Source organism: Hyaena hyaena, unplaced genomic scaffold, assembly GCF_003009895.1.
Source record: "Hyaena hyaena isolate Hyena2069 unplaced genomic scaffold, ASM300989v1 scaffold_490, whole genome shotgun sequence".
NCBI classification, from domain to species: Eukaryota; Metazoa; Chordata; class Mammalia; order Carnivora; family Hyaenidae; genus Hyaena; species Hyaena hyaena.
This window is the reverse complement of record NW_024081123.1, coordinates 328,265-356,150: the sequence shown is the minus strand read 5'-3', so window position 1 is coordinate 356,150 and position 27,886 is coordinate 328,265. Positions and strand designations below refer to the sequence as shown.

At 35.7% G+C, this 27,886-nt stretch overlaps 1 protein-coding gene across 1 annotated transcript; it reads left to right on the top strand.

Moving 5' to 3' along the window:
• The first annotated feature begins 159 nt into the window (after positions 1-159).
• On the top strand, positions 160-27,886 carry DSC1 (desmocollin 1). Its single transcript, XM_039254452.1, has 16 exons — positions 160-222; positions 3,176-3,260; positions 4,522-4,724; positions 5,933-6,052; positions 6,987-7,142; positions 11,931-12,075; positions 13,575-13,741; positions 14,432-14,566; positions 16,123-16,308; positions 18,206-18,465; positions 18,549-18,691; positions 22,656-22,868; positions 24,280-24,522; positions 25,539-25,657; positions 26,396-26,650; positions 27,507-27,886. The coding sequence occupies exons 1-16, from the start codon at positions 160-162 to the stop codon at positions 27,702-27,704; spliced, it is 2,691 nt and encodes an 896-aa protein (XP_039110383.1). The 3' UTR covers positions 27,705-27,886.

Here is a 27,886-nt window from a genome sequence, read left to right as displayed (position 1 = left end):
CCCTCCTGACTCTCCTCCAAACCACGCTCGGCTGTGCCAAGGTGGCAGCAGAAACACCCTGCACAATTGCCAGCCATTGGGAATCTGCTTAAGCCGCCCTGTGCATCCCTAGCTGCCCTATTATCCAGCCACCATCCCTGACCATTGGGACCACTTCTGATGGCTGTGGCCTCTGCTGCCCCAGGGAGCATCTTCTGTAAGCAGCTCCTTTTCTGTCTCCTGGTGAGTAACAACCAAAGGATTAAGGAATTCGTGCATGTTCCTACGAGCTTCCTCCCTCCAGTTTGGGCTTGAAAGAGAGCAGGGGTGGCAGTGGAAGGCCGAGAAGATAGACTGAGAAAACAAAAACAGATCTGAGAAAAACCTAAGGAAGAGCTAAGAGACTTGTGACCCAGGATAGCAGGTGTTTTGTTTATTCTTCACGTGTCCACTGCCAGCATGTTGAAGTCTTTTATGGGAATCCCCTGTTGAGTCTTGCTGTGGTGTTTTCCCAAGGAGCATTGGGATGAATTCATTCCTTAGGCATTTGTCCCAGAAGGTTCTGAGGTTTCCTCTTGCTACTAGCCATTAAATGAGCTGTAGTTTGTCATGCTTAGTTCCACTGAGCTGCAACAAAAGGAGAAGGAAGTCTGGGTACAAACACAAATTATCCAGGACTTTCATTCTACCCACCAGAAGCTAAGAGAAGTGCAGAACTCCTAGTTCAAGCAAAGGATTTAACTTGAGAAAAACAATAAAAAAAAATGTGACAGTCATTGGAAAATATCTATGAACTTGGCTTCCGCTTGGGTTATTCATAGCTTTGTAAGTGTGCACTCAGGTGCTATTTTCCTTTGGTGGGGAGGAAGGAGAGGGGACTTGTCCCATAGCTCTGGCTGGCATTTCTGAGCTGTGAATTTTCTTTCTTTCTCTGTATTTTAGCTTCACATTTTATGTTCAGAATTTAAAGATTTTACTGTATGGGAATAAACATTTTCTCCATATAAATATGTGATGCAGGGTTGATGGTCAAATTCTCATTCTGTAACTGCCTAGAGGAGGCAACAACAATAATGTCAGAGACCACTTTGAGTTAGAACCAGGTAAAATGCAGTGAAAGATTTCTTTCTTTTTTAAAAAAAATGTTTTATTTATTTCTAGGAGAGAGAGAAAGAGAGACAGCGTGAGCAGTGGAGGGTCAGAGAGAGAGGGAGTCACAGACTGAAACAGGCTCCAGGCTCTGAGCTGGCAGTCAGCACAGAGCCCGACGCGGGGCTCAAACCCACGAACCGCGAGATCATGACCTAAGCGAAAGTCGGAGGCTTAACCGACTAAGCCCTCCAGGCGCCCCGCAGTGAATGATTTCTGCGGGACTCATCTAGATTTCTTTTGCTTCTGTTCTCTTCTCTGTCCACTAACCTTTGAATCATCCTTTGCCCATTCATCCTTAACCCCCATAATAACTAAAAGTGTCTGACCCCAGCTCCCTGTAAACCATTAAGCTGCTAATTTAACTTGAAGACTGGAATAGTACTTCCGGTGACCTCCACTGGCTCTGCTTACGGAGCCAGAAGCAAACAAGCGGGGATCATAAGGCAGGAAGGAAAGAAGATGGTTGTGGGAGTAGGGACGTAGCCATATCCTATGAGAATAATGTGTGTGTATATACAGGCTACATATGTGTATACATGTAAACACATACATCTACATATACAGATGTGTGCACATATATACACATATATTTTGTCAATTATAAAATACTCTTTCTACATCATATATTTAGATCATTACTAATAAATTGTTTATGTTCCGAAAGTTCTCGAGATACAATGTAGTTTATTCCTTGACATTAAGGAAGAGTAAAAAGTCAAATAAATAAGAATGTCTTCTGTTTAAATACTTACCGTGTATTAGGCACTGAGTTTTTACCAGAGAAAAAGGCAGGTGTGGTTTTTCCTGTTAAGTAGCTAGCAAGCTCTTAGAAGAGAGGCCTGGAAACAGAAAGACCATTGTGTGACTACATGATTAGCCTACTGCTACATCCCGGGAAGGAAAATGTGGGGAGTTGTAAAAACATGACAGGGAGGCTAAAATAATTAATATAACTAATTAATTACTTAAACTGGGTACAAATGTGACCTTTTAAATTTCAGTTTTTGGTATTATTTGCCTAAACAGAGTTTTCATAAACTACAAACTATTTAAATAGGCTGATGAAATATATCCAAGTATGGATGATAATGCCTTCTTTCTCTTTCCCAAATAATAGGTCCCCATAACTAGAATATGTCCTCAGAAAAAAAATCATAATAAAATTGACCTGTTTCCGGGGAAATCTAGCTCTGCTCTATTTTGTATTTAAGCAATCAAAAAACAGTCATTTTGATAAACAGAAGGCAAAAAATACAAAATGTGAAGAAAAAGAAACAAACTATATTTTGAACCTGATAATACTTTTAAACTAATAACTTTTTCCCCCAGGTCATCTGTCTTCTTTCCTTTGACTACCTGGCATTTTAAAACAATAGTTGTGTCTTGAATTTAATTACAGATCTTTACCCTATTGAAGGCTACTCTCTGTATTTTAAATTATATTTCTTTTGAAGCTAGTTTTTTGGTTTGAGATCATTTAATCTTTGACGTTTATGCCAAGCCAGTCCCAGGAGAGATCTGAGATGAGTGAATATTTGTGGGTGCTGTCCTTTACAAGGTAAAAAAAAATCCTCAAATAGTTTCTAGCCTTAATCAACTATAACTGCAAATTGTGTAGTTCTGTGGAAATAATTTGTGTATAAATATAAAAAATATCAATATAAATAATGATGATAATCCATCATCATTAAATTCTGAAGTTAAGTACTTTCTTCATGCTAAGAAATCACAATGTTTATGATTGGCCTTAGAGATGATAACCTCTATATAAAGTCAATGGTTAGTAGCCACTTTCTAAAAATGATATAATATGATTTGGGTTTTAAGAACTACTATTCACTCTAACTTTTCGTTGATACTGAATGACTGTGGTGCCCCTAAAGCCATTTCCTTTGATCTCCCCTTTTAAAATCAATATGAAAACCGCTGAAAGACTAGAAGATAAATTTATTTCTGAAATTGACATTATTTTTATCAGTAAGACAAAACTGTAACTTGAAAGTTTGTGATCACAAGTAATTCCTACTTTCTTTTCTTTTTTGAGGTTGTAATATTATCTTGCGATGCTTGCCAGAAAATTTCTCTTCAAGTTCCTTCTCATCTTCAGGCTGAAACACTTGTAGGCAAAGGTGAGAAACAGTATTAAAAATTTCATAGTTTTCACAGCTACATTTAGCTTCAGGGTACTCCAGTAAAGTTTGTGATAAAGCCATGTAGTAGCTACTTGGCATTAAAATTCAACATAAAATGAAAGATGGACTACTCTTTTTTTGGTAGTAGTTAGAAACAGTTAAGGTACCAAGTTAGTTGTATGCTTTTCTTGACAGAAAAGTTAGCAAACATCAAAGCTCTAAATTAGCTTAGTTCAAACGAAAAAGGCACCAAAACCAGTAGCATATCTTAATCCATATCAGCTAATCTGCTGCCAAAATTCCAAAGCCAGTCATTCTTTAATTGATTAGATATAAAACAAACGCTTTATAACATTTGTTATGAAACCAATGTGTCAAAATTTAAATGCCCCCACATAATATTTGTGCTTAAGGTTGATTATAACGAACAAATACTCACCAAGAATTTGTGATCTGTGATCTATGACACCGAAGAGCTTGTGAAAGTCAAAATTGCAACAAGTCTTACTATCACAGCAGTCCCTAAAGCATAGGTTGGTGGTCCAAGGCTCACATTCCTTTCAGCAAGGTTTTTCATTGGCCTTAAGGTTACACCTTCAATACAGAATTGGTATCCTTTCCAAGACAAACATTGCTTTGCCCAGTGCTTTAAATTAATCCACCGCCTTATACCTGAAAACACTAAAAAGATATACAGTCTATACCTTATAGACACATAGCAAATACGCTAAATATGTTAAATATGAATCTGTAAAGGAAGTATTTTGATAACAAACACAATATGTGGTTGTTAGTACTTAGTACTTAATATGTACTAAGTAATACTTAGTAAACTATAGACTAGTTTTCCTACTTATTGCAAGGTAGTTTTAACTACCAAAGATTATTGCAAACAAGTTCCAAATTTACTGATATCATATAGTTATACTACATATAAAATGACAAATTTGTTTGTATATATATGTACAAACCCATAAACAAGAGTTAAAGTGGAAACAATAAATCTAGGAATGCTAACAAAGTACTTTATATCTATTCACAAATTAATTTATGATGAAAATACGAGAAACGATGACTCCATTTATTTAATTATTTAATTTCCATAGCCCCTAAATTTTATAATAGTAGGTACTCAACAAATTCCAAGCGTAACCTCCCTCTTTCTGTTTCTCAAGCACTAACTCCCAGTTGCCTTTCCTGTAAAACTTGTTCTATTCCTGTTTTATCTTACAAATTACTACGAATTTCTTCCCTACAGTGAATCCAAAAGAATGCTTCCAGTCAGCCCACTTAATCTGGTCAAGTGACCCGGACTTCAGAATTCTAGAAGATGGCTCCATTTACACAACACACGACCTCATTTTGTCTTCTGAACGGAGGAGCTTTTACGTTTTTCTTTCAGATGACCAGAGGCAGGAACAGAAAGAGATAGAAATTGTACTGGATGTGAAAGAAAAGAAGGTATATAGGCCAAGACTTAAGCATAATGATCTGCTTTATGAGAGCTCTTCATTTCATAGATTTTCTTCCACTTTAAAATCATTTCTTAACACTCGCTTGTTTGTTTACTTCTAATTAACTTATGTAAAGACTAGACTGTTTTAAGGAGTGGTAGAGCTATTTGCAAAATGATGTAAAAATGAAGAGCTCGGGAGCTGGGGAGCAAAGTCAGAATATCAAATCAAAGGTTTCAGATGGTGGTTTGAGGTGTGGCTATGAGAACAACCAACCTGAAGAACACGCAGGGGTGAGTCTAAAACTCAGTGGAAATGGATTCAGGTTGGAGGTGTGGCACTCTACCTTGAATGGCTTTCTCCCAAGCGACTATGGGTTCAGTCTCTTTAAAGAGATTGTCTAAAGCTTACTCTCAATTTAATAGAAAATTCCTCGGGGTCCCTTTCCTCAGAGAATGAAGTATAGCCAGTCCACAAGACTGGTTTGAATGTTCTGGCTCTAGGCTCATTTTCTTGAAGTGAGTAGTAGTGATCAAAGAGTAGGAAGGGAGAGTTTACTGAAATTCACATAAATCTCATTTTAATCAAATTCTGCCCAATGAATTGGGCTTTATGAAATAATTTATTAATAAGTGATTTGATATGAGAGAATCCCCTAGCTAAATTCCTTTGGATTACAAGAATTCTTCACCAAATTTAGAATATGCTTACATATTAATACACATTATATATATTACGAATTTAGGAAAAGCCTTGTAAAACATTATTTCATATTGGAGAGTGTTCACATCACATAAAACAAAACATACCTGAACAAATGCTGACCTCTGTCTCTCTATACAAATGCTTTGCAGCGTAGCTAGTGTTTTAACAAATGTTGGTTGTATCATTCCTAATGGAATAAAATTAATTTTTAGATATTTGTTAACAGATTACCTATTTTTAGGGAGTTTATACTTCTCAAGATGGCATCTTTCGCCATGCCTTACAAAGCGCTGTTTGATTAACCCACTAAATCAAGGTGAAACTGGTTCTTATGTGTATCTGTATGTGTGTATATGAATCTTATTAATACAAAACAGAAATGGTGTGGGTATTACCCGTGATCTTGTCATGTACAACTCTTACTTATTTTCCTCATGTTAATGTATGTGTGAAAACCACAGTTCCTGATGATAGGCAGCACGGTATTTCTCCATGTCTCATTGCATGCAGATTCCCAAGAAGAGACACACCAAAGACGCAGTTCTCAAACGCAGCAAGAGACGATGGGCCCCTATTCCCTGTTCACTGATGGAGAACTCATTAGGTCCATTTCCGCAACATGTTCAGCAGGTACATTTTCCCTAGTTAGGCTTTGCTTGTTCATTTTTAAAACTTTCCATTTGAATTGAATCAAGGCTTTAACCTGTTTGTGTTAATAAGGATCATCTATTCACCAGAACTGGAAAAGAATCCATGTCTTTTGTCACTTTCCTCCAGAAATCATAGTTAACATTTAAAAACAAGTTTTAGATACTGAGTTTTTGATGCTTTTAGGTCTATATCCAGATACTCCTGAGTACTCCCCCAGAATATAACATTCTTAGGAGACATACCTAACAGATTTTGCATAATTCAACTGTCCCTTTAATTAATACTTATCCAGGGTGCTTGGCTAGCTCAGTGGGTAGGACATGTGACTCTTGATCTTGTGGTTGTAAGTTCAAGCCCCACATTATGTGTAGAGATTACTTAAAAATAAAGTCTTTAAATAAATAAATAATAGTTATCTGCACAGAAAAGACCAGTATTTTTGTTTACCAAAAAGTGACGTCACTGCCAGATAGCTAGAGTGTAAAAATAGACCAGCTTTGAAATTATGAATTAATTGTGGGAGGAAAGTTGCATTATTTCTATTTTTTTGTCAGAGAAGTTTCCATTCCAAATAACTCAAACCACTGACATTGTTATTATACTTTATATAGGAATAATAATTAAGTGAATAAGAATTGTAAAGGTATAACTCCAAGATTTTCCATAAATATGCAGATAACTCAAAAGAACTTGGGATCAATAGACGATTGAGTTTGTGGCTTTGCGCATTACAGAAGATGAATAAGAATTTTAAAACACATGGGAGATGATGAGAAAATAAGCAGGGGAAAGAAAGAATAGGTGAATAGGAAAGAGCGGAAGTGCTAAAAATTGAAACATCGCAACATATTAGGTTGAAGATATTTCTCATAACATATTTGTTCTTTTTCTAAGTTGTCACTTGTTGTTATAGGTCCAATCTGATGCGGCACAGAACTACACCATCTTTTACTCCATAAGTGGACCAGGCGTGGACAAAGAGCCCTTCAATCTGTTCTACATAGATAAGGACACAGGAGATATCTTTTGTACACGAAGTATAGACCGTGAACAATATGAACAGTTTCCAGTAAGATTATTGGATTGTTTATTCAGAATTATCTTTTAAATTACTGTATTAATATTTTCAATGCTGCTTATTTACATATTAGAAGAATCAATTATTTGATGTAATATTTAAATATTAATATATAATATAAACTTTAAATTTCTATTAGTACCATTGATGAAGAAAGATAATGGATATTGTAGGGAAGAATAGGGGAGAAAAGCTATAGAAAATTTAATGACAGGAGCATCGGTTAAGTGGTAGACTTTTGATTTCTGCTCAGGTCATGATCTCATGTGAGTTTGAGCGTGGAGCCTGTTTGAGATTCTCTGTCTCTGTCTCTGTCTCTCTCTCTCTTTCTCCCTCTCTCTCTCTCTCTCTGCCCCTCCCCTGCTTGCGCGTGCGCACACACACACACACACACACACACACACACACACTAAATAAATAAATAAGCAAATAAGCAAATAAATAAACAAACTTAACAAAATTTTAATGTAATGACAGAATTTTAAATGACAGGCTTTGATCTACAGAAGCTTGGAACAATAACAGTAAATTTTGTTGAGTTTGAATTTCCCATAATAATATGGTTCAATTATTTTCAACCCAACTGTACACTATAAATCAAATGAGAACTTTCTAAAATCTACTGATGCTCTAGTCACTTCCCAGAAATTTTGATTTAATTGTTCTGGGATGAGTCCCAGACAGTTAAAAATTTGAAGTCACCCAATGTAATTCTAAATGTATCCTAAGATTGAGATCCACTGCTTTAACCTCTTGAATAATATGGTGCTTCTTTTCTTTTCTCCTCTCTGACCCTTGGAAACCGTTGATATTATTTTACTTCTTTGGTAATCCAGAATAAGTTTACCAATTCCTCTTAGTCTATCTAATTTGATCCAAAGAAAAATTTTAGCTCTCCTGAAAATTAAATCCTTCTTTTTTCTCTTTAAAACTTCACATACTTCCTTATGTTCTGATGTCTAATCTGACATACTGTAGAAATTAACAGTGAGTTTCAGGGAGATGATAAATTAAATTGTTTAAGCATTTGGAGATTTGAATCGTGAGCATAATTAAAGAACTCTTTGCTAAGGGAGTACATAAAAGGGAAAATTATCTCATACTTTGGAGGTTTAGAAAGTAACATCTTAGCAGATATATGGAACATAAATAGGAAATGGTAGCCCCATTAGGCAGCTATGAAAGAAGTTAATGATTGGGGGTGGTATGGGGTAGAGTGTGGACATCCTATCCTAAGGATGTCAAAGCACTGTATAAGGTGGTGAAATTTTTGAAATACAAACATCACACTTTAGGGATTTCATAATTAAATTAAATGATTGGATTAAAATGACATATTTTCTTTATAATTTCTCTGAATAAACATATTTATTCATAATAATACCAAATTGTTACTTTAAAAAATTGCTTACATATGGGGCACCTGGCTGGCTCAGTCAATGGAGTATGCCGCTCTTGATCTAAGGGTTGTGAGTTTGAGCTCCATGTTGGGTATAAAATTACTTAAAAATAAAATCTTAAAAAATGACTTACATAGACTCTTACAGGAAAGGTATGTTCAGCATTATTGTAAACATTTTGATCTATCTAGAAACCAAATAAATAATTGATAAATATACAGATAGAGATGTGTGTATGTGGGGGAGGGAGGGTGGGTGTAAATATGTAAATTCTCTGTCCCTTTTATAGCTCCTTCACAGAAAGAAAAGATCTAACACTAGTGGTCTCTCTTGAGGAGAAATAAAAAGCTGCATACTCTGTATGCTGCAATGTACATTTCATTTCTTATTCTGCTGATAACATTCTGTTTTTGGATTTTGGAATTTGGAGGTCTTCAGCTGCTTCCCATTGGATTATTGCCAGAAGGAATAGTTTTACTTTAAAAATAAGTTACATTGAGATGCCTCTCTGGCTCAAGTTGGTAGAGCACATGAATCTTGATCTCAGAGTTATGAGTTTGAGCCCCACATTGGGTGCAGAGATTACTTATAAAAAAGTTACTTTGCTATTTTTAAATATCTTTTAAAGGATGAAAGAATAAAGCAGTATGGAGTTCATGGTTTAAGTGGCTTTTGGTTAATTTTTATTTCAGAATTACTCATGTTTCTCTAGTTTTGATTAACATACTTAAGATTGAATTGATATTAAGAAATGCCACTTGCAAATTCGTAAGATTCATAAAAGGAAGTATAACAAACAGATGTAAACATGATGCAAGTTCTGAAATCACTTGAGGCAATATAGAATGGAAGCCTTTTTTATCAACATAAAGGTGAAAAATAATATGTCTTTGCTTCCCTATCAAATCAATTTTACTTACTGCTTTATATTGGAAAGCTTATTTCTCTGGAAATTAGTAGATCTTCAGTATCTGCCACTTTTCTTTTAGCGTTGGACAGTTCACAACCTTCAAGAATCTGTTTCCTTCTCTGTTTTATGGACTGCTAATAGTTGTCTTACGTACCTTAGACCTGTTGCGATCATTAAATACCATAATATTGGTAAAATCAATATATAAACTGTACAGCTTCTGAAAAAATTCTAGTGGCAGATCAGACAGTACTCTTGCTACAGGATTTTGTCTTCAAAGTAGGATTTTAATGGGATTTCCCTATTTTTTGCATTTGTACAACCTATACATAAATGTTATGTGTTAACCAGTTATTATTACTTGAAATAATTCAATTTTATTGATTATTGAAAACAAGTTGCCATGAGTCTAATTCAATGCATATCCTTACTATGTTCCTGTTCTCTCTCTTGCCACATGTTATCTTGTTTAATCTTGGCTTGTAAATATATTTCTGGATGAGTCACACCATTATTGCAGCTTAAAGAGTTTGTCTTAAACCATTAAATTCATCTTATCTTTTAGGGATGTGTGCAAGGCCATTTTTTCCAAGTTTTTCAAATAATAGTTGTATAAGAAGAGGATTTTCTTCAATAATTCCAAGTTATTCTATGAAAGAAAGCAGTTACAAATACTTTTGTCTTTGAGCACTGAGGATAATCTGTATCTTTTGTAAATACATAGGGAAAACTTAGTTTCCTTCTAATCTCTTACCTATCCAACCAAAGCCTTATTGTCTTGCAACATGCGTTTCTTTTCCAGACTCATAGGTCTACCCATGGTCTTTATATGTATGTTGCAAATCACATTCTGCACCCACTCAGCTTTGATGCCACTGCTCTCTCCTTACTCTCCCCAGTCGACATTAGATATCTTTCATTACAAGGTCAAACTCAAGTCCCCACTCCTGCTGGCAACTGTTTGCATCTTCTCAAAGATTAAAGAAATTTCAGCAAATTGCAGTGTGAAAGGGCTAAAAAGAGATGAGATTCTCCAAGCTACAGAAGAATTCAAGGGAGAAACAATATATCAAAAACACACCTGAAATGTAAATAACTTCTAATTCAGCTAAAAATGTGACTAATTTGAAAGTATAATATCCTATATTATACTTCTTTTAAACAACAATCATATACTTGAATGTATATGATTATTGCTTTCAGTATAAAAAAATGGGAACGAAACTGTAAAACCATTACTATTATTTTTTGAAACTGTTACTTTAATGACTAAATAAGAAAATGTATAATTAATTTCTCTATTATAGGAGTATAAATGGATTCTCCTAGGGAGTGAGGCTATGCTTTAAAGTTTAGCTATATTCCTAATCTGGATCATTCTCTCTACAGTAATGACTTCACTTTTGATTTATTTTGGAGATACTTAGCTTATCATTGGTAATAAAACAAAACCAGGTACCCAATATAGTACCTGGGATTCTCTCCCTCTCTCTCTGCCCCTCCCCTGCTCATGTGTGTGTGCTCTCTCCTCTTTCTCTCTGTATCTCAAAATAAATAGATTTAAAAAAAAATTTTTTTAAGGATTTAAAAAGAGATAATGGATGCCAGAGACACAGAAATGTCATAATCCCTAGAACTTGGCAACTGACTAAACAGGCTATTGAAAGACAGGGAAAAGTTAGATACCTGGAATTTTAATCCTGGCTCATTTTGGAAGATGGTTACAGTAGAACAATCAAGAATTGACTGTGCTGAAGAAGTGAATTAATGCAGAATTACTTTGGGCACATTTAGTTGGTGCTGTCAGTGGAGAAAATCTATTTAATTCAACAACTCTTTATTGAATACTTACTATGCATAAGACATATAAGAAGTGTAAAGAAATAAATTGATGGTTTTTAGAAGGAAAAGATATTAAATCCTGGCTTTGGGGTCAAGATATAGCATTTTGAGATTGAGCTTGAAATATGTATATGACTTTATTGGCAACGCTATTACATAATAAATATATATTTATGATAGGAAAATGAGAAAATGCTGATAAGTAAAGAATTCATAATTCAATCACTGAAGATTGTTGATATCTATGTATATATATGTCTATGCAAATCTGTAAATAAATGGAATCCTGTTTTTTCTAAACTTAAAAAATATTCTTGTCATTAGCGTAACTGGGGAAAATTTGCATACATTCTAACAAGTAGAGGGCATATGAATGATTCAGAGAGCAGAGTAGACTCATTCAGCTGAGATGCTGGTACCTGGTGGGAGAACATGAACACAGAGAGAGGATCCAAGCCACGTGAAAGCAGCGACTGTGCTGGTGTGTTTTCCATCGCATAAGTTCTTAGTTACACATTCTTTTGTGGAGGCTTCTTTAAACATCATGTCTTACCCCAACCACTAAGTCTAATTTTGTGTGTCACTTGTCATTTGAGAAGGAGCTGATGGTGTTTGTCTGCCTTTTAGCTCTATGCCTATGCCACCACTGCAGACGGCTACGCACCCGAGTACCCGCTCCCCTTGCTATTCAAAGTTGAAGATGATAACGATAATGCTCCATATTTTGAAAACAAAGTGACTATCTTCAGTGTGCCTGAAAATTGTCGAACTGGTGAGTTCACTTAGGAAAACACTAGAGTTTTGCTTTGATTCAATTCCTCAGTCACGCTTTAAACACAATTATGCAAAACATTTCAAAATGCTTGAATGTCAGGGCTGCCTGGCTGGCTCAGTTGGAAGAGTCTGCAACTCTTGATCTCAGAGTTGTGAGTTTGAGCCCCATGTTGGGTGTAGAGATTACTTAAATAAATATTTTTTAAAATGCTTGAAATATCAAGGGTATTCTATATAAAACGTTGTAGACTTACAAGATCATATACTCTTCAGAGGCAAACCTTTTTGTCCTCATTTCCGTGGTGCTCATATAGAAGGCAGCTGAATCCACGATGAATATGAATGTGTGACAGACAAATGCTGTTTATGTTTTCTGTTTTGACCATGTACGTAGGTGTCACAGATGCCTTTATAAAGCAATAAATAATTTGAATCTTTACAACGTTTTAATACATTGTCAAGGACTCAGAAATAGATCATCTCATGGAAATGTTTATCTGATTTATAAAAATAAATACATTGCCTTACTTGGCATATATTTAGGGCAGATTTAAAAAGCTAAACTGATTTGATGCTATAGGCAGCTGAGATTGTGACCTAGGCACATCAATGGGCGTAAGACTACCAGGTTTAACAAGAGACAAGTTACAAGAGGAACACCTGTGTGGCTCAGTTTGTTAAGCATCCAACTCTTGATCTTGGCTCAGGCCGTGGTCCAGTTCATGAGATTAAGCCCCACTTCAAGCTCTGCATTATCAGCTAATTTTATTAGCTTAGAATTCTCTCTCTCCTCTCTCTGCCCCTCCTGTGCTGGCTTATGTGCACACTCTGTCTCACTCTCTCTCAAAATAAATAAGTAAACTTTAAAAAAAAAAAAGGAAAAAGTTACAAGAAATGCCTAATCCATTCTATTGTCATTATGTATGCATGCATGTTTAATATTGTTCTTTCACAGTTAATGGTTTGATTAAACACATTTCTAATACTCTGATTTCTGGGCCGTAAAGCTTGTCCAAATGATACTCAGACTGCTGCACAGTGTATTCATAGTTACTTGCATATATTAACAATTCAGTACATTTATTAAAATATCAAAGTGTAAAATCTTTCCTATCATATTCAAAGCTGTGCTATTCCTCTAACTTTGTCCAGTTCAGCTATAAAAGAAACAAGATATACAGAGAAGGCCCCATCCAAAAATAGTCCATGAACTGGGGTGGTGGGTGGAGGGGAAGAAGTTGAAAACCACTGCTACCAAAGGTGGGGTGGATATTCCCAAATGTGTGGAATATAAACCATGTTATTCACAGTACCCATATAATTAAAGTTTCCAAGTAAGGGGAGCTTGGCATTTTGGAGAGCATTTAGATACTCCACTCCACCTATAAAATAAATCTACTTGTGATTTTTGGGAGAATATGTTACAACCATGCCTTGTTTGTAATTCAATTATATTGTTCTTTTAAATTATTGATGATATTGCGTTTATCTAAACAGGAACTTCAGTGGGACAAGTGACTGCCATAGACCACGATGAACCTGACACTCTACATACTCGCCTGAAATATAAAATCTTACAGCAGATCCCAGATCATCCAAAGCATTTCTCCATACATCCAGATACAGGTGTCATCACCACAACTACACCTTTACTGGATAGAGAAGTAAGGAACTGATTAATTAATTTTACAGTCACTAAGCTATATTTCAACTGATAATGAACTCCCAGAGAAGTTACAGTAAGGCATTCTACGGCCACATCTCCCAGCTTGCTTCTACACAGGCTGTGCTTAGGGCTTCCCTTTGCCTTTCTTTGTCTCTGCAGAGATTTAGGGAAGGCACAAGATGTTAGACAAGTTCTCACTTAAGGTCATTGACCTAATTTGATATGTGAATGATAAAATAGTTTTAAATTATGAAATGTTAGGTTAAGCACATAGTTTTCTATTGTACTGACTAACCCATCTCCTGGTCTATATTTATATTTAAGGTGGCCTTTTAAAAAATAAAATAAAATAAAGAATGTAAAGGGGCGCCTGGGTGGCTTAGTCGGTTAAGCATCCGACTTTCGCTTAGGTCATGATCTCGCGGTTCATGGGTTCGAGCCCCGCGTTGGGCTCTGTGCTGACTGCCAGCTCAGAGCCTGGAGCCTATTTCAGAGTCTGTATCTCCCTCTCTCTCTGACCCTCCCCTGCTTACGCTGTCTCTCTCTCTCCTAGAAATAAATAAAAATATTTAAAAAAAATAAAGAATGTAAAATAATCAGAGCCTAAGCAATGGCTATGAGAATCACAAGTGATAAGAAATAGAAGTGTTCATCAATGTACCCTTTTCTTTTTTCTTCTTTTTTTCAGAAATGTGATACATACCAGTTAATAATGGAGGTGCGAGACATGGGGGGCCAACCTTTTGGTTTATTTAATACAGGAACAATTACAATTTCACTTGAGGATGAAAATGACAATTCACCATATTTTACGGAAACATCTGTGAGTATGTCTTTGTATTCGTTTACCAAGGTTCATTTACTTTTTCAAAAAAACCACACCTGGAATTTGGTAGCTCTGTGAGACTACACATTTTTGGTTTTGAGTGCTGTCGCTTACAGATGACATGCAAAAAAAACCAGATTTCTATAATAATAATTGAAAGACCAGTTACTTCTAAATGTTAGGGAGAAAACTATTCTCTTGACCATCTAATGGCTTAACCCTTCATGCTTGCTGTTCACGTATTCACCATTTTCTTGGATGCCGAAGTCTGTTATCGATGCCTTGGATTTAAATTCCTTTTATAGAGTACAGAAGAGACCCTCTCTCTGGTATCCTTTGCACTTTAACTTCCCAAGATATTAAAAAAAAAAAAGACTAGCTTTGTATTTTCTGCTCTGCTGGAAGATCAGTAAGTACAGTGTGCCTCCCCACCCCCCATCATCTATATGTAGATACTTCCAGCATCACATATGAGCCAACTTTCCTTTAGGAAGCACACAATACAAGAAATATATACAGGATGATACTTCCAGGAAATGACTTTTATTTCTGGAACATTTGATGGTAATTTTCATTGTTTTCATTGATCTATGTATACTAGAGTACAAGTTAAAAAAAGAGAACTCCTAGTGATAGGCATATTCATACACTGCTTTATGTGGATCCCTACAACTTGTGAGGATAAGTTTATCCCGTATTTTACTTGAGAAAATAAAAATTCAGTTAAATAACTTGCTCATAATGTCATACGTATAGAACATGTAAGAGGAAAACCTGGGATTAGAATTAAGATCTGTTATGCTCCAGATGCTATCAGCCTATCATCCTTCTACAAATTCATTTTACATCTCTAGAAGATCCTGACTTGCTACTTTGTTTAGTCTTTTAATTAATATAATATGCTTCTGTAAACATATTTCTTTTTTGGAGGGAGGAAGAGAAAAAATGTGATTTAATTTCTCAAAAAAATGAAAAAGTTTTCCTTTAAAATGTTTGCTAGTGAAACAGAAGTAAATTAAAAACAAAAATTGGCATAGTAACAAGTCATCCAGTAATAATAAGAAATCAAAGGGTGCCTGGGTGGCTTAGTCGGTTAAGCGTCCAACTTTCGCTTAGGTCATGATCTCGTGGTTCATGGGTTCGAGCCCCGCGTCAGGCTCTGTGCTGACGGCTCAGAGCCTGGAGCCTGTTTCGGAGTCTGTGTCTCCCTCTCTCTCTGCCCCTCCGCTGCTCACGCTGTCTCTCTCTCTCCTAGAAATAAATTAAAAAAATATTTTAAAAAAATAATAAGAAGAAATCAATGTAGGTTATAATTATCTATAAATATTGAAGAGTTAATATGTTAATATAAAAGAATGGGTAAGATTTGAAAAATCAGTTTAGTGAGGAGAGAAGTACACTATACATGAAATTTTTAAGTTATTTCCAATATATGATTGTACATTCCCATATCACTTTATTTTCTTTTTTTTCTTTTCTTTTAAATGTAAGTTTTAGAGTTGAATATCATGTTGTTGATGCTATGAATTTATAACAAGAGACAATTGTTTTAGTATTTTACAGAAGTAGAAGAAAACAGAATTGATGTCGAGATTTTACGAATGGCGGTACATGACCAGGACTTACCAAACACTCCTCACTCAAAGGCTGTATATACAATCCTACAAGGAAATGAAAATGGAAACTTCAAAATTAGCACAGACCCCAATACAAATGAAGCAGTCTTGTGTGTTGTCAAGGTAAGCAACAACAACAACAACAACAACAACAAAGATCACGCAATACTTTAAAAAATACTAACTTACACTTGGGCATTGATATCTACATATCTATATCTATATCCTATGTACTATATATCTCTATATGTATTTGACTGTATGTATGTGGCTAGAGAATTACAGTATAATGCTAAAATGATTTATTGTTGGCTTACATAAATGTTTTGTTATTATTATTATTATTATTATATGCTCATCCTCTTTCTTAGAAGATAGACAATAGTGCACCTGAGTGGCTCAGTTGATTAAGCATACCACTCTTGATCTCAGCTCAGATCATGATCTTGTGGTTCATGAAACTGAGCCCTGTGTTAGGCTCTGCACAAACAGTGAGGAGCCTCCTTGGGATTCTCTCTTACCCTCTCTCTCTGCCCCTCCCCTGCTCATGCTTTCTCTCTCTCTCTTTCTCTCTCTCTCTCAAAATAAAAAGAGAGGAAGAAGACAGGCATTGTGGGTACAAAACACATTGTCTATACATGAGGGAAATCCGAGGCAGAGAAATATTGTGTTAGTAATCAAGTATTAGACTTAGAAGGGGTCTTCGATACCCACTTGTCCAAATCCCTTATTTTATGGAACACAAGATGGAGAGAAATAGAAGAATTATTACTGGAAATCAAACCTCTTGACTTTTCAAGTGTCCTCATTCTTATATTATACTTTTGCTTTTCTATGATATATAAGACAGACTATTAAATATTCAGCAGCTATTCCCACTAATTCTCCTTTATTTGAGGTAGCCAGCATTTAGGCATTTTAAAAATTCAGTTGCCATTAGTGGCACCCAAAATGATTACTTGAACTAATCTGGTTCCTTTGTCTCTCTTCTAAGTACTAATGAGGACTGACCTTGCTTAGCTTTGGAGATTAGATGAGATCAGGTGTATTCAAGGTTTTATAGCTGTAGACATATCTGATTCTTTTGGGACTGCTTCTACCGAGAGTCCCCACTAACCTATTGGATAATTTCCCTAATCAATTTCTTAGGGACACTGTATTTTCTTATGCACTGTTGTGCATCTATGCACTCTTGTGTATATATGCATGAGTTGTACTTTCCTAAGTACAACTTTTCTAAGATTTTCTTACTTTTCTAAGACTTTTAGAAAATGCCATTTAATTATTATATTGCTTTTTCTTTCTCTCACCCATCTTTTTCTTTTTCTTCCTTGGGCTTTTTGTTTGTTTCTTTTTGATTTTTTTTTTTTTGAGGGGTCTAGGTTTTTTTCACTTGCTTTCCTTTGTTTGTTGTCCTGATAGATTTTAGTCTCTAATTGTTTAACTATGGTTTCAAGATGCTTCTCATTATTCAGTTCAGAACTGAGCACTTTGATTAAGAGCTATACAATCCTAAGTATAATAATTTTAAAAAATAAATGTAATGGACTTCGATAGTATCATAATTTTTACTCATACATTCAAAGTAACTGCTCCATTATAGCCAAATATCATGTTTTAGTAGTCTATTTTATATATTTCTTTTCATACTTTTAATATACTTCCATATTGGCTTAGTTATCACTGTTATCTCATTTGATAAATTTGGATTTATTAAAACACTTATTCAATTTCTATTAATATTTAAACCCATAATGAAAAAGTGAAGGCAAGACCTTCCTGAAGGAAAGGGTGAAGAAATATTTGTTAAATAGTCAACAATTTTGTATTTAATAGTGTTTGTTTCTCATTATAGGAAGTTAACTATTAGTCTTTAACCACATTAGCACCTGCTTTGGGTAACATTTTATATGCAAAAATGATACTCCTTTTTGTGCTAAAACCTGGGATCATACTTATAAGTCTTCTACTTATATACAGTGGTCCAAATTGACTGATTTAAAGTATGTTTATTGAACAGCCATTGAACTACGAAGTCCATCGTGAGGTTGTTTTGCAAATTGGTGTGCTTAATGAAGTACAATTTGCTAAAGCAGCAAATTCAAAACCTCCTACTATGTGCACTACAACTGTCACTGTTAAAATTAAAGACAGTGATGAGGGCCCTGAATGCCAACCACCGGTAAAAATTCTTCAGAGTACAGATGGCCTCCCAATTGGAAAAGAACTCCATGGATACAAAGCGTTGGATCCAGAAACTCGCAGTGGTGAAGGCTTAAGGTAATGTATTCTTCAAAGTGACATATTTTGAGATTATGTTCAATCTTTGGTCTGAGCATTTACATTTGATTTCTAAAAATTAGGTATAAGAAGATAGGAGATGAAGATAACTGGTTTGAAATTAATGAAAACACTGGTGACTTGAGAACTATAAAAGTGCTAGATAGAGAATCAAAATTTGTCAAAAACAACCAATACAATGTTTCCGTGGTTGCAATGGATGCAGGTGAGTACAGTTTCCTAGAAATGGAGGATATGTTTTTAAGCAAACTTTCGGGTGAACTTTGTTTATGGTCAGATCCAAACTTGGTGTGAAATATGTTTGCACTGATTGCTCAATTTATTAGAGACCACCCAACATCATCTCAAGTGCATCAGTAATGCAAAGCTAGGAGGTGATGAATGAGTGGCCAAAGACACGGTGGCATCCTCTAGGATCTCCATTATTTTCAGAAGCACAGATTTAGATGATTATGGTCTGAACTTGCTGAAAGGGTTTAACTCACCTAAAACCATTTGGCACAAGTTAAGTTTCCTCTGAGCTTCTTGTGATGGGGAACAAAACATGCATCCTATTTCCTAAAGAATGATCAAACAATGACTCTTAAGTCTTGCGCTGTGGTTTGCAGTTCTACTTAATTCTAGAACTTATGTTGTGAAGAAATGTCCTTCAAATATCATGAAGTAATGTTTTCAAAACCCTTTTGAACGTACACCCCTACAGTAAATGATTTTTGAATGTGCTCATTGTAGTGTATGCCCTGACACTTTTGTTTGTTTTGTAATGCAAGTGCTTGCCTGACCTAAGCTTTGATTGCTAAGGCGTCCACTTCAGAGATGGCTATGCACCATCTAGTCCGCCAAGCAGACAAGACAAAAAACCTGAGCCACATCCCAATACCAGCCCAGTCTCCTTTTAGAGATCTTGCTTGATTTCAATAACTGGCCACTGGTTGCTTGTGTTATCACTTCCCAGTGCTTTAAATTCTTGCTCTTAGGTTTTAAATTCACCAGTAAAGAGTGAACTCCAGACTGTTTCAGATTCTGTGTCTTCCTCTCTCTCTGCCCCTTCCCCACTCATGCTCCAGAAACCCTTAGTCCCAACTCTTGGCCCTGATAAAAGCAGTACCCCAGGCTTGCTTTCTTCGTCCTACCCCCAACAACCTTGCTGTGCGGCCTCAGCTGGACCACATAATTTCCAGGACCTTTTTTCTCCAAAAGTCTCCTGATGGCTAGGGCACCTTGCAATCATATAAGACTCACAAGGGCCAGTCCAGCCACAAAATTGTTTGTCCACTGGCTGAAATCTGCACACAGCAACCTCCCTATATTTACCAGTATGTTTGTATACATGTGCTACTATGCTAATGTATGCACCATAGAAATACACAAACAAGCAGTTGTTAAGTGTTATTCCCATGTGCCAAAAATATTTGGGTTTCCAAATCTAAAAGAAAAACTAAATGTGACTATCATTATATAACCATGTGCATTTGATCTTCCTTTCTTCTTGATACCTATCACACAGCCTTTTGATGTAGTTCTTTCAATATAGGAAGGACAAAAAAGCTACCAAAGAATGGAGAAAACATTAGCTGGGAAATATAGTTAATGTTGCCACCACTCTAAAACCATGGGTGATTTGCTCCTCTTGTATAAACAAAAGTGAAATCTGAATGGTTCAAGAACACAATTATGCTGTCCAGAAGGATTTATTTCTACTCACTTATTCCATGAATGTTGATAGTCTAGTAAGCTCCAAGTACCAGACACATCACCATGAAAACTAAAATTCACAACAGAAGGGCAAATTCTCACATGACATCAGTTAAAGGACTATTATATTCTCATAAGAGGCTATTGGTGTGACAACTTTCCCCCAAAAATGTATGGATATCATAAGAGGGAGAAATCAGTGAAGAGCTGCCCAGATTAAAGGATAAAGGGAAATTTAACAGAAATGAAGAAGCTTTCTTCATGAAAATACTATTTGAAGAGAAGGAGAATATGGAGAACAGAAATATGAGAACTTTGTCTTTTGGTGCTAAACGTACAAGGAAATGAAATGCCAAACTGTAAACTGTAAGATTCTATGTCCTAGGCTCATGAATAACCTGGGTGTGCTCAAGAAGTAAAGACATGGATATTACAAGTGTTAATGTAAGATGATATGGTGACACCAATGCTTTTGTTCATTTGCACTTTAATCCATTAATCTGTATTTCCAAGGACCAAATATATAAGTAATTACTTACATTTCCACGTGAGCATTTACTTTTGATGTTCATAAATATTTCAGGGTGATGACCTAGACATTCTTCTAGCTTTCCTAGAATTCAATTTATTTACTTCTGTTTCTTGAGTCAGTTTTCTATGTTAGTCTTTGTAAAGTTAAGCAGGCTGGTTTCCCTGCTGTCACTCTAGAAAACACTGTTTTATACACCTCTGACTAGTGTAGCACTGCCCCACCTGTTTGAGATTCAAGTCCCTTAACTTCTGCAAATGAATGATAGTGACATTTGTGAGTGTTTCCGCTCATTTGTGTTCAGGTCTTCTCTTAATATCTCATAAAATCCCCTTTCCAGGGAGTAATATTATCAGGGAGTAAATAATGTTAATTATCACAGGTGATGTGTCTTCTCTATAAAAGGGTGTTTCATTGTTTCTCATTTATATTCTGTTCCTCTAATTAAATTGATTGTGAAAATTAACACATCTTTGTTAGTTTGGTGATTTTGAAGTTGTTACTTGTATTCAGATTTATTACAAATTTCTGGCAGTATCAAAGTGTTTATATGCTATTGTAGATTTGTTATTGGGGGACCTAGATCTCTCTTTCATTTCTAGATATTTTAAAACGTGTTCAGAAAGAATAGCTTTTAAATAGGTATATAGTGGTTGTCTTTTGTTAAGTAATTAACTTAAAAGTCACTTTTAATAAATTAATTTTGTAGTTACTCAACAGGAAAAAAAAATCACCAAAGCATACAAGTAAAGACTTACGTCTTATTTCAAACTAAAAATGGATTTTATTTACATATAATTTATAGTGGTGTTTATGATAAATTCAACATATATGCTCCAAATGTAGACTGACATTTGAAGCAAAAAAAAAAATAGAAACCTTATCAGTTATTTTTCTGTTTACTTCAATTTTGAAAGCTTGCCATTTACTGTAGTTTATTATCTTATCACAAATGATAAATTCTAAACATGTTTTTTTGAATTTCATTATCTGTTAAACACAAATAATGGACAATGTTGTCATTAAAAATATTTACTGAGACAATGTGTAAAGTATTAGAACAACACTAGCGGCCATCTAAAGCTGAGTAAGAGCTCCTATTGTCAAAAACATACTTTTTGAATGAAGGAGGGAGTGAAAATTTATTTTTATAGTTTATTCAATTAAGTTTTTTGGAAAGTGCAAAATAGTCATAACCTTATGTTCAGTGTGTCAGTATGAAGTTATAAGTTACCCAAGAAATGCTAGGGAGATCAATAGTCTCTCGAGGTGAGTATGACTCAGTTCTCAGGATGAAAGTGTTCACAGTTCAGTGTGTGAGTCAATGATGAGCAAAGTGTTCTGAGAAATCAAAAGAGAATATTGCTACCATTATCCATAGAAGACACAACAAGTTTCACAAGGAGGTGATATTTGAGGGGACTTTTGAAGGATAATCAGATTTTATCAGGCAAAGAGAAAGACAAAAGTATTCCTAGCAGTGGCAACAAAAAGAACGTACCAAAGCAGACAAGAAGGAACATACTCCATGGGTTTGATGAGAAGTTTCCAAAGTCTGAGCAAAGAGGATGTGAGGAAATGAATCAGAAGAGGGTCAAGGAACTGACTGATGACCAAAGTCTTTGATTTTCAGGTTGAATATATGCTCTTCAGAAAGGTTTAAGACATCAATTTTATTTTCAACCGTTTATTCTGTAGTGATATTACTCATAATGTCTTGCCTCTTCATTTTAAAAAGCACCTCAATATATCTGACACAGCCATCAACCTTTAAGGGAGAGTGACATGTCACTATTTGTACTTGTAGCAATAGTATTTGTGCTCTAAAAACTGTGAGATTTAAGTGCAGATAGCCAGTAGAAAGCATATCTGTCATCTGAGTAGCATGGAGATGTTGAAAATAAAATTTTAAGTAAAGAAATATCCTATTTTGAATTTTTCTTAGCTGGCAGATCTTGCACGGGAACCCTGGTAGTTCATTTGGAAGATAATAACGATCATGCACCACAGATTGATAATGAAGTGACAATTTGCCAGCATGCTAAGGATTATGCTGTTCTCGAACCTGTAGATCCAGATGGACCTGAGAATGGTCCACCTTTTGAATTCTTTCTGGATAATTCTGCCAACAAACTTTGGAATTTAGAAACAAGGGATGGTATGTAATTATGCTAACTCTTCTAATCATTAGGACCTTAAGGTGGCTGATGGTTTAGACATTCACTTTAGCTCATTACAATAAATATTCATTTTAACAAATTATTTTATTGATCCCGCCAAAAGGATAATACCTTGCTTTTTAATTTTATTTTTTTTTAAAAACAACACTTCTTAGCATTTAATGAACCTCCTTTCACATGGCTGCAGGTTACCAGGATGCAGAGCTCCACACCCCACGCCCCACTGTAGGTTTTATATCCTCTCCTCTGCTCTATTCCCTGGAAGCCCTGGCCTTTGTGATGATGGGCTGTTTCAGGAGCTTTCTCTTCCCCAAAACTTTGCAGTATCCCAGGGGGACCACATCAATGATAGGAGCAGCTCCAGTCTTGTTTTAGGCAGCATATACCTGTGTCTGCTCACTGACTAAGGTCCACATTGTATCAAGGCTGAAAAATTGGGCAGAAGTTTTGGTTTCTCTTTAAGTGGTAATGCCTCCTACCAACTTTTCCAAAGTGATGCAGGTGATATTTGTTGAAGTGGACCCTGTGGTGGTGCATGCCACTAGCATTACCCTGGCCTCCTGGCTGCTTCTGGGACTTGCCAATGCGACTGTGGCTTTGGCTCATGTGGCTCCAAAGTTTCTGGGTTTTCCTCAGTGTGAGTGGCATGTAGCAGCTCAGACAAAAGAGCAATATCCTTTTTTTTTTTTTAAGTTTATTTATCTTGAGAGAGAGAACCAGTGGGGAGGGGGACAGAAGATCTGAAGCAGGCTCTGTGCTGACAGCAGAGAACTGGATGTGGGGCTCATACCCGTGAAATGTGAGATCATGACTTGAACCAAAGTCAGATGCTTAACCAACGAGGCCACCCGGGGCCCTAATACATTACTTCTTTAAAGCAATGAATAATATATTTATGTTTAGATTCTTGTTCCAAATATATTTTAAGAAAACATAAAAATATAATATGTGAATAAGTATAGCTTAGCCTAATATAAGTGTAGAGTAATATTAATTAATTTTCTTAGTGTTTCAAGAAATCAAAATCATTTTTAAGAAATAAAAATAAACCACTGAAGTTTTTCCTTTAAGCTAAATTCTGCACCTTCTCTCTTCCCCCCCCCTCTACCCCAGAAATACCAAGGAAGAAGAATAGTGCTATTGAGAGGTCATAGGGGTACCTGGGTGGCTCAGTCAGTTGAGCGTCTGACTTCAGCTCAGGTCATGATCTCACGGTTTGTGAGTTCAAGCCCTGCATCAGGCTCTGTGCTGCCAGCTTGGAGCCTGGAGCCTGCTTCAGATTCTATGTCTCCCTCTCTCTCTCTGCCCTTCCCATGTTCATTCTCTGTCTCTCTCTTTCAAAAAAAAATGTCATATAAATATGTATTTTCTCTGCCTTCTTTTCTCTAGGTAAAACTGCAATTCTTCATCAGCGGCAAATTCTTGACTATAACTATTATACTGTGCCTATTATAATAAAAGACAGACATGGTTTAGATGCAAAACACATGTTAAAAGTGAGAGTATGTGACTGTACGACCCCATCTGACTGTAAGATGAATGTCAAAAATGTGAGAGATTTTAAGCCATCAAACGTGATACTTGGAAGATGGGCTATTCTTGCCATGGTGCTGGGTTCTGCATTGCTGTCATGTAAGTATAATTATCTAGAATGTATTAGTTGAAGTCTTATCTAATATTTAAAAAATATGTATGGTAGTTCTTTATTTAATGACCTTTATAGCCTTTGCTAAAAGAGCATTCAACCCTTGATCTCAGGATCTTGAGTTTACGCCCCACGTTGGTGTAGAGATTACTTAAAAACAAACAAATCTTAAAAAATAAGAAAACAAATAGAACTCTTAAAAACATAAACAAACAAAAAAAGATCCCAGTGTGTGGAAAACGATCACGGGGTAAACCACTGAGGAAAAGTAATCCATGCAAAGAAGGTTAAGATTTTGTGTTCTACAAACCATTGTTTCAGAGATGCAAAAGTAATGGAAATCATTGCTCACACTTTTTCTGTTCTCTCTCCTTCCCACTTACACTCCCTCATGCTTTCTTTTTTAAGAGTTTATTTGACTCTACAACCCATTTGCATTTAGAGACTTTCCCCATAGTCTTTACTGTGTCCTAACTCATGGATTGGAGTTTCATGTTAAACTGCATGTTCCCCTTAGCACTATTAGTTGTCGATGTGCACTTTCAAAATCAGCCACTGATTTTATGTAATTGCCTCTCATGTTTGTGTTTACGCCTAATGCCCTTTAAGTGGGTTCTGTATGCATCTTAAGTACCAGTAATACTCGCTTAAATTTCAATCCAAGGGAGTTGCCATTCGACTGCGGAGCAAATAAGAGAATCATTTAAGTTAATTCTGAATTTGAGAAGAGACTTATTAATAAACTATGCTCACTTCATCTTCCTAGTTTTTATTGATTTTTTCTCATTTAGCTAACATAATCTCAATAAGGCAGAGATGGTCTATATACTCATACATTTGTTAATATTCTGTTTTAAATTTTATGACCCAAAAATCTCAATATTTGGAATAAAATTTTTAAAGTTCTGTGAAGAAACTTTTAAAAAAATCATATGATTTAAATGATTTAATATATACCTGCATGAAAAAACACTATTGTGCTTAAATACTTTCTATTTTTTAGGTATTCTGTTTACTTGTTTCTGTGTTACCGCTAAAAGAACAGTAAAGAAATGTTTTCCAGATGTAGCCCAGCAAAATTTAATTGTGTCAAATACTGAAGGACCTGGAGAAGAAGTGACGGTAAATTAGATTTCACTTTCCTATGAATTGTATGGTGATCCAATAATAACAGTTGATTATAATATAATAATAGTAATAGTAACAGTTAATGTTTATTGAGCACTTACTATGCCAAGCAGAATTTCAGATGACCTGCGTGAATTAATTCATTTAAACTTCATGGTCCTATTGTATTAGTTTCATAGGACTGCAAAGAACCACCAACTGGAAGTTCCTATACTTATGGGAGCATAAATCAAATCTTCAGTTGACATTCTCTCCATGTGTGCCTGCCTGTGTTTAAATTTTGCCTTTGAGGGGCACCTGGATGGCTCAGTTGCTTGGGCATCTGACTTTGGCTCAGGTCATGATCTCACGGTTCATGGGTTCGAGGCCTGCGTCAGGCTGTATGCTGACAGCCAGCTCAGAGCCTGGAGCCTGTTTCGGATTCTGTGTTTCCCTCTCTCTCTAACCCTCCCCTGCTCACACTGTCTCTCTCTCTCTCCCAGGAATAAATAACGCATTAAAAATATTTTTTAAATAAATAAACGAATTTTGCCTTTGGATTAGGGACCCACCCTAATTGAGCCTGATCTTAGTTTAACGAAATACGTATATAATGGCCTATTTTCAAATGACTTACATTCCAAAGCAGTGAGGATTAGGCCTTCAAAATATGAATTTTGGTGGGAAAGAAATGAATGTAAATTGTTAGTTTCAATTTCATTCATCATTTTATAACTCTAACTGTATTTTTAGGAAGCAAATATTAGACTGCCCACACAGACCTCCAACATCTGTGACACAAGCATGTCTGGTGGCACTCTTGGTGGCCAGGGAGTCAAAACACAGCAAAGCTTTGAGATGGTCAAAGGCGGCTACACTTTGGATTCCAGCAAAGGAGGTGGACATCAGACCTTGGAATCTGTCAAGGGAGCAGGACAGGGAGTGACGGACACTGGCAGATACACGTACACTGACTGGCACAGCTTCACCCAACCCCGGCTTGGCGAAGTGAGTGCCAATGTCTGCGAGATGGTATTACATAAAAGTTTAAGCATGATTTAGAAGTCAGGAATTCCCAAAAGTTTTACTCTTCATGCAGTGGAACTCATCACCTTTTAGTGTTTAATTACCATAGATCTAGATTTCAGACCAAACCCAAAATGACCTTTTAAAGTTTAATTTTTAAAATAATGTTTACAAAACTACAGAACCATCTAGGGGTGGCATATGTAGACATGTTTAGGAAGTATAAAAAGACCAATAGCCTCTTCCCTAAAAATTATCAGGAGAATCACCTGGACTGAAAGATTTATGTGGAGGGATCATAAATTATAAATATTTTTTCGTGTATTGAATCCCCTATTCAGTCATGAAGGACTAGCTGCCGACATCAATCAGGTAGACTGTTAAGCTTTTATTTGGGGTGTTAGTTCCTTGTTTTATGTTCAGATTAATCAATATTGACTAGTATTAACCAGTTTAAGATATTACATTATTACCACTATATACTAATGTATAAACAGAAGAATCATAACCTACATTGGTCCCCCAAATATGTGAAGCTGCATAGATACATTGCAACTATACAAATCTTATGTTCCAATGGGGAATTGTAAGTTAACTTTGTGTGTAGCTTTAAGTTTCATAAATGTGTTCACTAGGAGCATTTGTATATCTGCTATATTTTCAGAATGAATGTAATACAGACCAATCATGTGCATTTTTTATATGTAGGAATCCGTTAGAGGACACACTCTGGTTAAAAATTAAACAGTAAAAGGTAAATCAAAGACATTATTTTTAAGCTAATATGTTTAGGTGTTTTATAAAAAAAAATAATAAAATGTGCTCTTTTTTGATACAGAAGGTGTATCTGTGTGGACAAGATGAGGAGCATAAACACTCTGAAGACTACGTTCGTTCGTATAACTACGAAGGAAAAGGGTCTGTGGCGGGCTCTGTGGGCTGCTGCAGTGATCGGCAGGAGGAAGAAGGGCTTGAGTTTCTTGATCATCTGGAACCCAAATTTAGGACGCTAGCAAAGACGTGTGTCAAGAAATAAATGTATGTTTTAATGGAGAAACATCTACAAATGCATACGCAGGGGCTTAGTGAATGTAAAATGATAGCAGCATCTGCTAATATGTTTGTTTCTTGGAGGAAAATTTCAAGTCATGTATAGATAAGGATACTATAAATACGAAACTCCCCTAAATTCTCCCCGTCTGATATAACTTCCATGTT

Bases quoted from the DNA above. Each gene is read 5' to 3' on its own strand.
- DSC1 (XM_039254452.1), top strand. From the start codon at position 160: ATGGCTGTGGCCTCTGCTGCCCCAGGGAGCATCTTCTGTAAGCAGCTC. The intron at 14,567-16,122 runs GTGAGTATGTCT...CAATTGTTTTAG, and splicing joins CATATTTTACGGAAACATCT to TATTTTACAGAAGTAGAAGA. The intron at 24,523-25,538 runs GTAAGTATAATT...TCTATTTTTTAG, and splicing joins GGGTTCTGCATTGCTGTCAT to GTATTCTGTTTACTTGTTTC.